The following is a 12,535-nucleotide window of genomic DNA, read 5'->3' as shown; positions in this document are numbered from 1 at the left end:
ACATAGAAATTCGGAGCAGAATTTGGTCATTCAGCCTCTCAAGGCTGCTCCATCATTCAGGAAAACCATGGTTGACCATTGTCACAAATCGATCCTTTTTTTTAGAAGTGTTCCTTGGCTCAAGGATATTCGGTCCTCGATTTTTTTTTCAGAGGGCTCTGATCGGACTGATTTGGGACAGAGATGAAAAAGGTTTTGAGAGGCCTTTTTTTAAATATGTAAATAGATAAGACTGCAGGCCAAAGTGATATTGTTTTAGAAGGGACCTGTAAAATGAAAGGGGAGTGGTCAGCTGAGCAGTTTAGTTCAGTCCAGAGTTGGTCGGGAGTTCAATAGTGAGCTGTGTGGAAACTCTCTTTTCTGCCCTTCTAACTTCAACCTGTAAGCATCTGACCTTTTTTATATTGTGTTTTAAAGGGGGTTTGCTTATTGGGACTGTTATGTGTATTCTAAACAGTATACTTAAGTCTAGTTTGGGTAGTCTGAGTTCTGTAGGGGTCCTTTATTCTGTTCTTTGTGTTTCATTGTGAGGTTTTTTTATCTGTTGTAAACCTGGTAGTCAACCTCGCTAACTTGATCTGGGTAATTTTCACAGTACACTTATCAAAACAAATTGCAAAGTTATGGTCTGAGCTACCTGCTTAATAATGTTTTGTGTGGTCTGGCCTAGTCCATAACACCATGTGGACCAATTAAATAGAGATTAGTTGAAATGTTTGTCTTAGAATGTGATTAAAATTTGTTGAGAAGACAATGAGGGTGTAATGGATTACCAAGGCTTGATTTTATTTTCGAGTAAGTTGTGAAGGAAATTATTATTCATTCAAGTAGGAATCAAAAGGTGGCATAGAAGAGAATAAAGACATTATAATGAAAGATATCAGTCATTGATCTACATAGCTCACAATATTGGTCATAAACCAGTTGAATGTTGAGAGTGGAATCTCTTTTGGATATGTTGTAGGACTGTGTTTGCATGCAGGACCAATAAAGTTAAATGTGTACATCTAATAGTTCTCTGCACATTAAGCTTGAGAGTTTACTCTGGCAAGTTTGATTGAAATATATTTAGCTTTCATGGTCATCTAGTGACCCAGGAGAAAGTGAGGACTGCAGATACTGAAGATCAGAGTTGAGGGTGTGGTGCTGGAAAAGCAGGTCTGGCAACATCTGAGGAGCAGGAGATGTTCTGATGCTCAGATGCTGCCTGAACTGCTGTGCTTTTCCAGCACCACACTCTTGACATTTAGTGACTCTCCTCATTGAACTTGAGATACAAGCTACAAGATGCTTAAAAGATCTCTGGCAGCAACTTGGAAAATGAGATGATTGAAAGTTTTTGCCACTGGCACCTTCACAGCCATTGACAATGCAATGTTGCTACAGTAGGTGGCAGATTTCATTGCAGACCACTTACTGAAGTGCCGACATCTTGCACGTCCTTCCCTGAGGTTCAGACATGAGAATTGCTCCCTGAGCATCTTGGATAGGTAATACCTCTGTTGGACTCTTTGTCTCCTGCTCTTTTCACATCCAGCAGCTTGTCCTTACTGTGTGCTGTCTACTTTCCCTAAGAAATTCAGCTTTTCAAGGGAAATGCTGATGTGTATGCGAGTCATTGATTTGTGCAGAAGCTTTGATGTCAGCAAAATGTCATTTAACATCTGCCACAACACTACACCCTGTCAATTTTTGCAACTCAAAGCAAAAAGTAAAATACAAATATTTGTAGAATAGAAACAACGATTGGAATAACCTAACCAGCACTTAACTGTATGTAGTGGGTGATCCTGTTAAACAGTGTTCATGCGAAGGGGGTTCTTTCTGCTATTGAAAGTTTGTTCATTGGTGTGAGACTAACAGAAAGCATTCTTTGGAATGTTGAGCTACAAAATCACATCATACGCATTAAATCAACATTCCATGCAGATTGACATCATGATCTGCCAGTTGCACAATTCTGGCACATCTTAAAATCTTCACAAAATGGTGTGTATTACCACTTTTCCCCCATAAGTATGTGCATAGGGAGCAGATACCATTTTGGTGCTTTCAGGTTAGGTTTAGCATCAAAAGGTGCAAGCAATTCCAGTTTCTCAGCTACTTCATCCACAAACCATTGTCTGGTCAACCAGCATAACACAATTCACTTTTGTTTATTTTTGCTTGTAATCACAAACAGATACTTTTTTTTAAAAAAAGGATCTTAAAAGCAATTGCATGTGACTATGCAAATCATTGCAAAAGTTGAATTTGGCTGCAGCAAAAACACCTGGTTAGTGTTCCATTTGAAACCCAGATAAAGCTAGAATGCCTTACAATACTTTAAGATATTTCCAAAGATGTCAGTCTGCAAACAGTGTCAACTATCTCTTGCAGTGCAACTTGGAAAAGATTTTGAACAATTCCAAGATTAAATAAACTGGCCCGAAGCCTTGAGGAGACTATTGAAGTATCATTCGGTTTCTGGTATTTTTTCTTTCCACTGGCCAGGCAGACTGACGTTCCACATTGTTGGTGTCTCTTACACTATGCCTCATTTTTTGTTTCATCCAATTTAGCATATTTCACAATTGGCCTCTCTCATACTCACTTACTGCTCACTATTTGCCTTCCCAATGCAGTTTACACTTTCTTGCAGATACCTGAGGTGTCCTGTCAATGGAAGAATCGCAGTAGTCATTTGGTTTTCTATCTTAATTGTCTAAAGATTGGTCTCCATTGTTCACCTGTCCAGAAGTCCCATCTTGGAGACCTGCCATGAATTAGATTGGTTGATAGCTTTGTCCTTTCAGTATTGCTGATAGTACTAGTGGTGAGGATGACAAGTTGGCACCAGAGTGTATGTGCTAGAGTCCAGGATCATGTGCACCTTTGGTGGAGTCTCAGAGTAAGGAGGAAACAAAATTGGGCAAGTGGGGGTGAGGAGGATGGAGGTCGTAATGGGAGGGGGGACCACTTGCAGGGAGGGACAGACCTTGAGATAGGGGGAATGCACAAATTCTGTCCAGTGTCATCTTTGCCTCATGTCACTGAACCTCCTACAGGCCTCAACTGAGACCAGGTGGAAGAAACGGCCCTTTGGTAGTATTATCCAAACATTCCTTTAAAATTGGGGACATGTCAAAAGTGGATAGGACAGTGACAGAAGGTCATCCAGGTAATTCTATGAGTCACATCCTATATGGAAACCCAATCTTTTCTTGAGGTCTGGACGTCAGATAAGCAATCTAATAATATAATAGCCTTGAAAGTGTTGAGAGTGATGGTGGTGAAGAACAACCATGTACCCTCAGCCCACAGGTTGAAACTGACATTGTATTTTTGAATGCTGCTGCTGAGGAGCTCTGTATGGATCAGGAAGTGAAGAGAGTCCACAATTCATTTTTGGACCCATCAGTATATAACTCTGAGAATGCAAAGATAAACCATTTTTTGGAATTCTCTGCCTATGATTCGATAAGAAAGAATGGAATGAGGCTACCCAGCTGGATAATGGCATTGGATGAGGGTAGTGGAATCAGCTGATTCCCCAAAAGATGTAGACAGATGTGAATGATAAGATGGGAATGTTTACTTTTCTTGCATTCACTTAGGCTGTCATTTGCAACTTTGCTAAGAGCCACTTCTGTATTGTGACCACAAAGGAAACCTGATTGCAGGAATTTGAACATGGTGTTTGGGAGAAGATGGCACAGATTTAAGAAGTGACAAGACAGTTCAAAGGATTTCGCCCAGCAAAGGAATGTTGGAGATTGCCCGGTTGGAAGATTTGAGGGTTGATTTTTTTTTTAAAAGAATGATTGATTATACAGATATGAAGGGAACTGGGACACTTCCTGAGGATAGAGAATCATTAACAATCTTAGTTAGTGTGGGAAGCAGGAAGGAAAGTTGAGTGGTCTGTGTAGTTCAGTGTGAATAGGGTTAAGAGAGGTAAAGGTGTATTACATGGACAAAATGAATTCAGAGAGGCTGGAAGGGGAGATACCCTAGAAAATAAAGTTACAAATTCAGGTTTAGGACAGCGGAGTCTTCAAGAAAATTGGCTTGGTGGGCTGAGAGACGTGAAGACTGGCAGAGGCAAAGAAATCCATGAGGTGGTCACATTTGTAAAAGGTGACTGTATAGGAGTTGAAAAGGATGAGTTTAAGAAGAAGAGAAGAAACAGAAGAGAATTAGCAATTGGCTCAAAACAGTTGTAATTATCCTTACAAGGATGATGATATTAATATTATAAAAGTGGTCAATACTACCATTTTGGAAGGAACCATTAACATTTAGAAACTCTCGCTGATGTCTTATTGCTGCAAAAATCCCTTGAGCTGCTACTTCTGTTGGGATGTTCTGCTTAGCCTGACATACCTACTGCCATTTCTTTAACTTATCCCCATTTTTTAACATCTTCCACTTGGGAACCCTCCAACCACAAGGGATGAACTCAGATTTCTCCAGTTTCCTCATTTCCCCTCCCCCCACCTTGTCTCAGTCAAATTCCTCGAACTCAGCACCGCCTTCCTAACCTGCAATCTTCTTCCTGACCTCTCCACCCCCACCCCACTCCGGCCTATCACCCTCACCTTGACCTCCCTCCACCTATCGCATTTCCAACGCCCCTCCCCCAAGTCCCTCCTCCCTACCTTTTATCTTAGCCTGCTGGACACACTTTCCTCATTCCTGAAGAAGGGCTCATGCCCGAAACGTCGATTCTCCTGTTCCTTGGATGCTGCCTGACCTGCTGCGCTTTTCCAGCAACACATTTTCAGCCCATTTTTTAACACATGAGGGATTTCCCTTCTCCTGATATTATGCTTGTAAATCATGTTGTAATCATTTATTATTTCATTAACTTCATTGTTTCTATATTGTGGATATGGATGATATAGAGTGTACTGCACACATCCAAAATTACTTCAGGATGTGTGCAGCTTTTTATGCCTTTGCTTATCAGAAACAGTCTGATAAAGTCAAAATGTTTTCGAAATGTTATTGCAATTTACAAGGGGTTGATGTGGCACTGCTTGCTTTTATAACTGCACTCCTGACAGCATGAACCATCCTGCTCTGAGGCTTCCTTCTTGGGTTCTAAATAGTCTTGCACCCTTAACTTTGTCTCTGACAATATTTACAATGCAGAAACCTTTGAGAATCAAAGGACATTGATCACCTGAGATCCCCAATAATGGCCAACAGTTTTTCAATCATTATGCTCTTAGTGTATCTACTTCTTTAAAACTTGAAATGCTTGATTGTTTGTAAACTACAGTAGATTTTCACTTGAATGTGAATAATGCCATTAGATGGCAGCAGAATTACTTAGGTGAGCAGGAGTTTACACCTGCTGTGTTTTTGATGCATCACAGAATATTTAAGTCATTCTGTCATCTGTGCACAATTTACTCTGCATCTCAAATTTTCTTACTTCCTTCATGCTGTTTGTTTTCAGCCTAGAACCTAAGTTATCCTAATGCAAAATTGCTGATGGTTAAAGTAATAATGTCTTCCTCAGTTTAGTTTCTCCCAGTCTTAGCCTGTTTTGTCTGTATTTCTATAGCTTGGTTTTGTGTCATCACATAAAACAGCTGATAAATTTCACAGCTTTCTTTACATCTCTCCCTGATTTTACCCTTACTGGAAATCAGATTTGCTCCCTTGTTCCAGAATACTGTTTCCTCTAAAGTGTTCAGTTGCTTCTCTTCTTGAGTTTTTCTTTTCCTAATTTTTTTTTATCACATTCAACCAGACCAGTGTTGCTGCTGTTCTGATGTCCTGCAGTCTGGTATTAACTCTCATGGACATTTCCGCAAGTTTCATTTAAATTTTGAATCTACTATCAGCTAATGACATTTTGTTTCAGTGTAACCATCTGGATGGCATGGTGGCACAGTAGTCAGCACTGCTGCTAATAGCACCAGGGACCCGGGTTCAATTCCTGCCTCAGGCAACTGTCTGTGTGGAGTTTGCACATTCTCCCCGTGTCTGTGTGGGTTTCCTCCCACAGTCCAAAGATGTGCAGGTTAGGTGAATTGGCTATGTTAAATTGCCCGTAGTGTTAGGTGCATTAGTCGGGGTAAATGTAGGGGAATGATTCTGGGTGGGTTGCTCTTTGGAGGGGCAGTGTGGACTTGTTGATCCAAAGGGCCTGTTTCCACACTGAATGGAATCGAATCTAATCTAATGAGTATATCTGCATGTTAATTGTTCACCAAAAAATAGCTGTTGCTTTGTAGAGTTTTTCTTTTAGTATCTTTTTTCTCTTTCAACCTAAATGGTAGACTGACAGTGCAAATTAGTCTCCCATTAAATGCGCTGCATGATATTCATGAAGTGGAGTTCAATATTTGCCCTCATTTGAGGTTGGGGGGTGGGAGGTGGGTGTATATTCTGAGAAAGTTGTGTGGCATGTACAGGGGACAATTAATAGTTCTTTAGGAACTGAGTTATTGAAACCAGGGATAAAAGACCAGTGAAACCTATTCAGTAACACTGTATGCTGAAGTGAGTCATTGGGCATGCAATGTTAACTTTGTTTCTTTCCCCACAGAAGCAGCCAGAGCTGCTGAGTTTCTCCAGCACTTTTTAATATTACTGCAGATCTTCAGCATCTGCAGTGTTTTGCTTTTGTCATTTATGTTCATGTTGGTTGACAGTGGTTTCTATAGTCTGATCCTTGCAGAACATTACTTCACCTTTTACCAGTACAAATGGTTACTCCTAGCCTCTACTTTCTGTTTTGTAGCCAGCTTACCATCCATTTTTATACTTGATCCTGTCTGCACATGTTCTGACCTTAATCATAAATCTACTCAAATACCTTATTGGAAGTCTATTCAAAATACAAATATGTTACATTTATTTTGTTACCCGTGTCTACTTGTTACTGCTTCTAATCTGTGTTACTTGTTTTACTCTTTCTACTAAAAATGTTATTCTTTCTGTTGCTTTTAGTCTTCCACTTTCTGCTCTTTATGTTCTACTTTTTCCATTACTACTTGCTGTTATTTCTAGGTGATTTTTATTAGACAACAAAAAGGTTAAAAACTTGATAGAGTTAAATATCACTCAACACCAGGTTATAATCCAACAGGTTTATTTGGAAGTACAAGCTTTCGGAGCACTGTTCCTTCGTCAAATAGCTAGTAGAGTAGGATCATAGGGCATACATGTAGCCCCTTGATGAAGGAGCAATGCTCCCAAAAGCTTGTATTTCCAAATAAACCTGTTGGACTATAACCTGGTGTCATGTGAGTTTTAACTTTGTCCACCCCAGTCTAACAACAGCACATCCACATTATTTCCTGATTGAGATTCATTGATGTTCAAAGGTCACAAGAAATGACAAGATTGGGGTATCAGAGCAGAGAGGATTGCTTCCTATTTTACCCTGAATGGTACGTGTCATTGACTAATACAGACAAGTGGAACAGATGGATAGCCAAGGATTTAGACATTATGAATCACTCATCCATTATGAAACGCTCTCATTTCAGATAATCATCAAAAGTAAGTGCAGAGAATAGATACAGATGGGTAGAATTTCTGAGAGGTTTTCCTGCTCTCTTCCATAACTTTAACTGAAACATCAAAAAAAAGCTGTAAAAACAGTTGTTTACACTCATTCCTCGAGTTTATGTTGATCATTTGTGAAACTTAATTTAAGAGATTGGAGAAAGCTGAGCAGACATTCCAGACACGAATGTTCTACCAGTTGTAGTGTATGGTAGTGGATCATTTGAAAACTGTGTTTATCAATTGTTTTGTTCAAAAATTTACTCTCAGAACAGTGATTATTTAAAGTTATAAGCATTTGGCAGATGCAGGTTTGAACTTTGTCGCTCTGGTTGTTACAAAAAAGTTATTGTTTAAGGTAAGTTTCGTTAACAATGAACACTCAATGATGCATTCAGTGACTATCAAAAAGCTCAAGGCAGCTGGAGCAGGCATAAGATTATTCACATTTTGCAAAATTTAATCTGCCTGTTTGATAGTCTTAAAATAAGGAAGTAGAACATTGCAAAATGTTAAGATTTTTTTTCTGAAGTACAGCCAATTCCTGTTCATATGCTTAACTGGTAAAGCATTTCAGTATAGAGTTTCTGGATTCTGTCAAACAACACCTCACCAATTTAGGCTGCTATAATGTTTTTAACTGTTTGTGCTCCACTTGATTTATCCCAATATGGTAAGAAGATTCATAAAGATTTTTCTCTATTGGCCAAAGGTACTAATATGGAATTGTCCCTCCATTATTAACGTTCATGCATAAATAAACTATAGCAGACAGTATTTTACGAGCTTCACATGCTGAGTTACTTGATACCATACATCATGCGGGTGAAGGTTAATGCAATAATCCAACTTCTAATTTGTTACAGTTGTGAAAATGTTTCCAAAGATTGGTGTATGTTTAAAGATAAATGCAAGTTTCATCTTCAGTCAATTCAGAATATTATTTCAGAGACATTGGGAATTGTCAATAATTTAGGAAAGGGACTGAGTGTAAATTCTTTGTGATTGTGCTCCAAGGCACATTACAGGTCACAGTGGGTTGTTACCTGCCTATCCATGACCACAAATCTGCCCGAAGGGGACCTCCCAGGAGTGCAATGTTGCTGAATCTGCCCATTTTATTGCAGTTTAATAGATTTGTATAGCTGTAATAATTTTTGGAATAATGTATGTAAACACATTACACTTTAAAATTAAAATAAATGAATTTTGCTCTTAAAGGATGATTCTTGAAAGATCTGTATGATAATTGCACATCTTTTCTGTCTTTGTTAAAGTAGTTCATTTCCTAATGTACAAAATACAGGTATGAATATATAATAGGTTTATTCAGTGAGCCAGTGCTTGCCTAAAGTAGTGTTTATATTTAGTATTAGTTCATAAATATTTTGATGAAATTTGCTGATTGGGAAATGTCTCCTGTTACTGCCACAACTGTGATTGTGATTTTTTTTTTCCCCATATTGCCCAGTGTCCACAAAACCTCTAAGAGGCCGATTTTATGATTATTAAGAAATTAGTTTGGATCAGGTGACATAGAATTACAATGGATGAAAGTAAGTAATAACAAGGAGAAGATTTAGGGTTATATTTTAGGTCCACTAACAGTAGTTGGTATGCAACAGCAAATATATCAGGAGATAATAAGGTAATGTAATAAAAGACAGCACATTTATCATGGGTGACTTTGACCTTCATATAGATTGGGGAAAATCAAGTTGGCAGAGGTTGCCTTAAGGAAGCATTCTTGCAGTGCATTCGAGATAATTTCCTCAAATAATATGTTTTGGTTCAAACCAGGAATCGGGCTGTTTTGGATATGGTAATGTGTAGAGGCAGGTTTAACAAATTATCACAGAATAATACAGTACAAGATGATTAGGGGGTTAGATAGGGTTGACAGTGAGAACCTTTTTCCACGTATGGAGTCAGCTATTACAAGGGGGCATAGCTTTAAATTAAGGGGGGGTAGATATAGGACTGATGTTAGGGGTAGGTTCTTCACTCAGCGAGTCGTAAGTTCATGGAATGCCCTGCCAGTAGCAGTAGTGGACTCTCCCTCTTTATGGGTATTTAAGCGGGCATTGGATAGGTATATGGAGGATAGTGGGTTAGTGTAGGTTAGGTGGGCTTTGATCGGTGCAACATTGAGGGCCGAAGGGCCTGTACTGCGCTGTATTCTTCTATGTTCTATGTTCTATGTAATATAAGATCCCCTAGGGAACATGACCATAACATTGCAGAATTTAACGTTCAATTTAAGAGTGAGAAACTTAAGTCCAAATCAACTGTGCTAAATTTAAATAAGGATAATTACGAGAATGAGGGCAGGGTTGGCTGGATTGGACTAGAAAAGTAGTTTAGCTGAAAAGATTGAAGGTTGAACAAAGACAAACATGTTAAAACAAGTGCATGACTCATGACAAGGATTGTATGCCAGTGAGGAAGAAGAGCTGTAGGAAGTGGATAAACCAGCAATAATTAATGAAGGTATTAAGGATACTACCAGATTGCAAGGAAAACCTTCAATGTGGCTAAGATTAGTGATAAATCAGGGAATTGGGAGTGTTTTAAAAGCTAACAAGGACAACCAAAAAGGTAATCAGGTGAGAAAATAAACTTTGAGAGCAAAGTGGTAAATAGCATAAAAATAAACTGAAAGAGCTCCTTTAAATATGTTTAAAAAAAGAGGCACCTTTGGACCTGGGCTCTTTAGAGAAGGAAGATGGACAAATAATAATGGAGAGTCAGGAAATGGCAGAGGACTACTGAAAGCTGTAACATAGAGATTTGGAGTCATACTGCAAGAATCACAAAAAAACTAGCACCCAAGCAGCAAATAATAGGGAAGGCGATGGAATGTTGGCCTTTATTTCGAAGGGAATGGAGCATATAAGTGTACAAAGGTCTTGCCAAAACCATACAAGACATTGGTCAATACTGTGAACAGTTTTGGTCTCATTCTCAAAGGAAAGATACGCTGATTAAACAGGTTAAATACGGAAAGGTCTTTCTCCTTGTGAATGTGTCTAGGAATACAGAACCCAGTCTCAGAGTAAGGAGTCGCCCATTTAACACACATGAGCAGAAAATCTTTGCAATAGAGAGTGGTCATCTGTGGAATTCTTTACTGCAGAAGCTGTTCATGATGGGTGTGTACGTTCAAGGCTGAGACAGGCAGATTTTAATCATTAAGGAAACTAAGGGTTGTGGGATAAGTGGAGATATAAGGAAAATGGAGATGAAGGTTATTGAATTCAGCATGTAAACATTGGCAGAACAGAATCAATGGGCTGAATAGCCTATTTCTACTCCTGCATTTTATGGTCTTTTAGTTTGTGCATTTCTTTCAGATGTATTCTGATAGCTGGTAAAAAGGTTGGTAAAAACCCTACTGACACATCTCTTTGGGGTTCCCTTTCGATCTGTCCATGATCAGGTGAGCAGAGGGAGAGGGTGGAATGGAAGAACTTGTTCTTAACAACCCAAGATAATCAGAATACAATGCAATGAAAATAGTTTTTGACTTACTTGCAATCTCTGCTGGCCCTAATTAAAAACAGATTGTGTCACAGAATTTGTTTCCAAAACTAGATTAAAAGTCCTGAGGGTGAATTTCCTCAGAGCTTCTCACATTCCACCTTTTTAATTTCATTGGATGGAAAGCAGAAGCTCCCGCTTTTGGGTGTAAATCAGGTTTCTACCAGTTTCTTCAACATTACAGCAGCAGTTTGGCAGTAGCTCAAGGGAAATTCATTCACACCACATCCTTCTGACACCCTGGTTTATCTTTGTCAAATATTTCTTCACTGATTTCTGTTTCTCTTTCAACAATTTGACATTTTCTTTTCTCATTTTCTATACCAAATCTCGTTTTGTACATAATTCTCTTGTGTTTTGTTTTGTTTTGTTGCTGCAATTACACAAATTTAATCTTTTGCTTTCTTATCATTCCTTTGAATTGTTTAACCTATTTTTCCCTGCCTGATTATTTTGCTGTATGTATCATTTTCTCTCCTTTTCCTCCCTCCTTCTGTTTGTCCTTACCTCTTCGATATCTCTCTCCCTTAGATTTTCTAATGTATGTCCCTCTGTTAGTTTCTCTCAATCTTTTGTCTTACCATGCCTTTTCATACCTTACTCATTCCACTGTCTGACCTCTCTTTGTATCTGAGCTCTCTTTCTTTCAGGAAGGATCTGTTCTGAGAAAGGGTCACTGGATCCAAAACCTTAACTCTGATTTCTCTCCAGAGATGTTGCCAGACCTGCTGAGCTTTTCCAGCAATTTCTTGGTCTCTTTCTTTTACAATGTTGAAAAAACTGGTAGAAACCTGATTTACACCCAAAAGCGGGAGCTTCTGCTTTCCATCCAATGAAATTAAAAATGTGAGAAGCTCTGAGCAAATTCACCCTCAGGACTTTTAATCTAGCTTTGGAAACAAATTCTTTTACAGAAGAGCAGTGATGCCTAGTTCAGCAATCAGAAGAAGTTGATCGTTTACATCATTGATAACAATCTCTTATTGGTGTTTACATATGTAACAATGTATTTATCTTTCACCTTTAATATAAGGCTATCTCTAGAGAATTTAGTTGTAACTAAACTATCACATTTTGACCTTAAAAGAACATTAAAACATGATCTTGCAACTTTATAAATACCGTGTATAAATTAAATATGCTTTATAAATAATGGAAGCATTGGACCTTTATTTGAAAATATGTAACAGTGTATATATATTTCTTTTTAGATCCAGGTTATAGAAGAAGATAAAGTTCGAAGGTCAGGCCAGCTGTTCATAACAAATACCAAGGGCCAAGTTCCTCCTCTTGTTACCACCAACTGTATGGTACAGGATCAAGGTAACATGTTTGTTAATATTGTTTGAAAATGATATGAAATCATTATGGGACATGAATCACAGTGCTATGTGACTACCATTCTTAATTCTTGATACACTTGATAACTAACCCACCACCATATACTTGAGTGATTTCCTGCCATTTTACAGCCAAGTATAATCTG

General features: G+C 38.5%; 1 protein-coding gene across 3 annotated transcripts in view; it reads left to right on the top strand.

Annotated features, from left to right (window-relative positions):
* Nucleotides 1-12,535, top strand: part of sec24d (SEC24 homolog D, COPII coat complex component) — a 210,362-nt gene that overhangs the window by 39,933 nt on the left and 157,894 nt on the right. For all 3 annotated transcript variants that reach the window (XM_072589129.1, XM_072589119.1, XM_072589137.1), the window contains one exon: nucleotides 12,261-12,372. In XM_072589129.1, the coding sequence (XP_072445230.1) occupies nucleotides 12,261-12,372 (112 nt within the window). The remainder of the gene's footprint in view (nucleotides 1-12,260; nucleotides 12,373-12,535) is intronic.

The sequence above is a fragment of the Chiloscyllium punctatum genome, chromosome 1, assembly GCF_047496795.1.
Source record: "Chiloscyllium punctatum isolate Juve2018m chromosome 1, sChiPun1.3, whole genome shotgun sequence".
Taxonomy (NCBI): Eukaryota; Metazoa; Chordata; class Chondrichthyes; order Orectolobiformes; family Hemiscylliidae; genus Chiloscyllium; species Chiloscyllium punctatum.
Note: the sequence above shows the minus strand (reverse complement) of the source record. Positions and strands in the feature narration are given on the sequence as shown.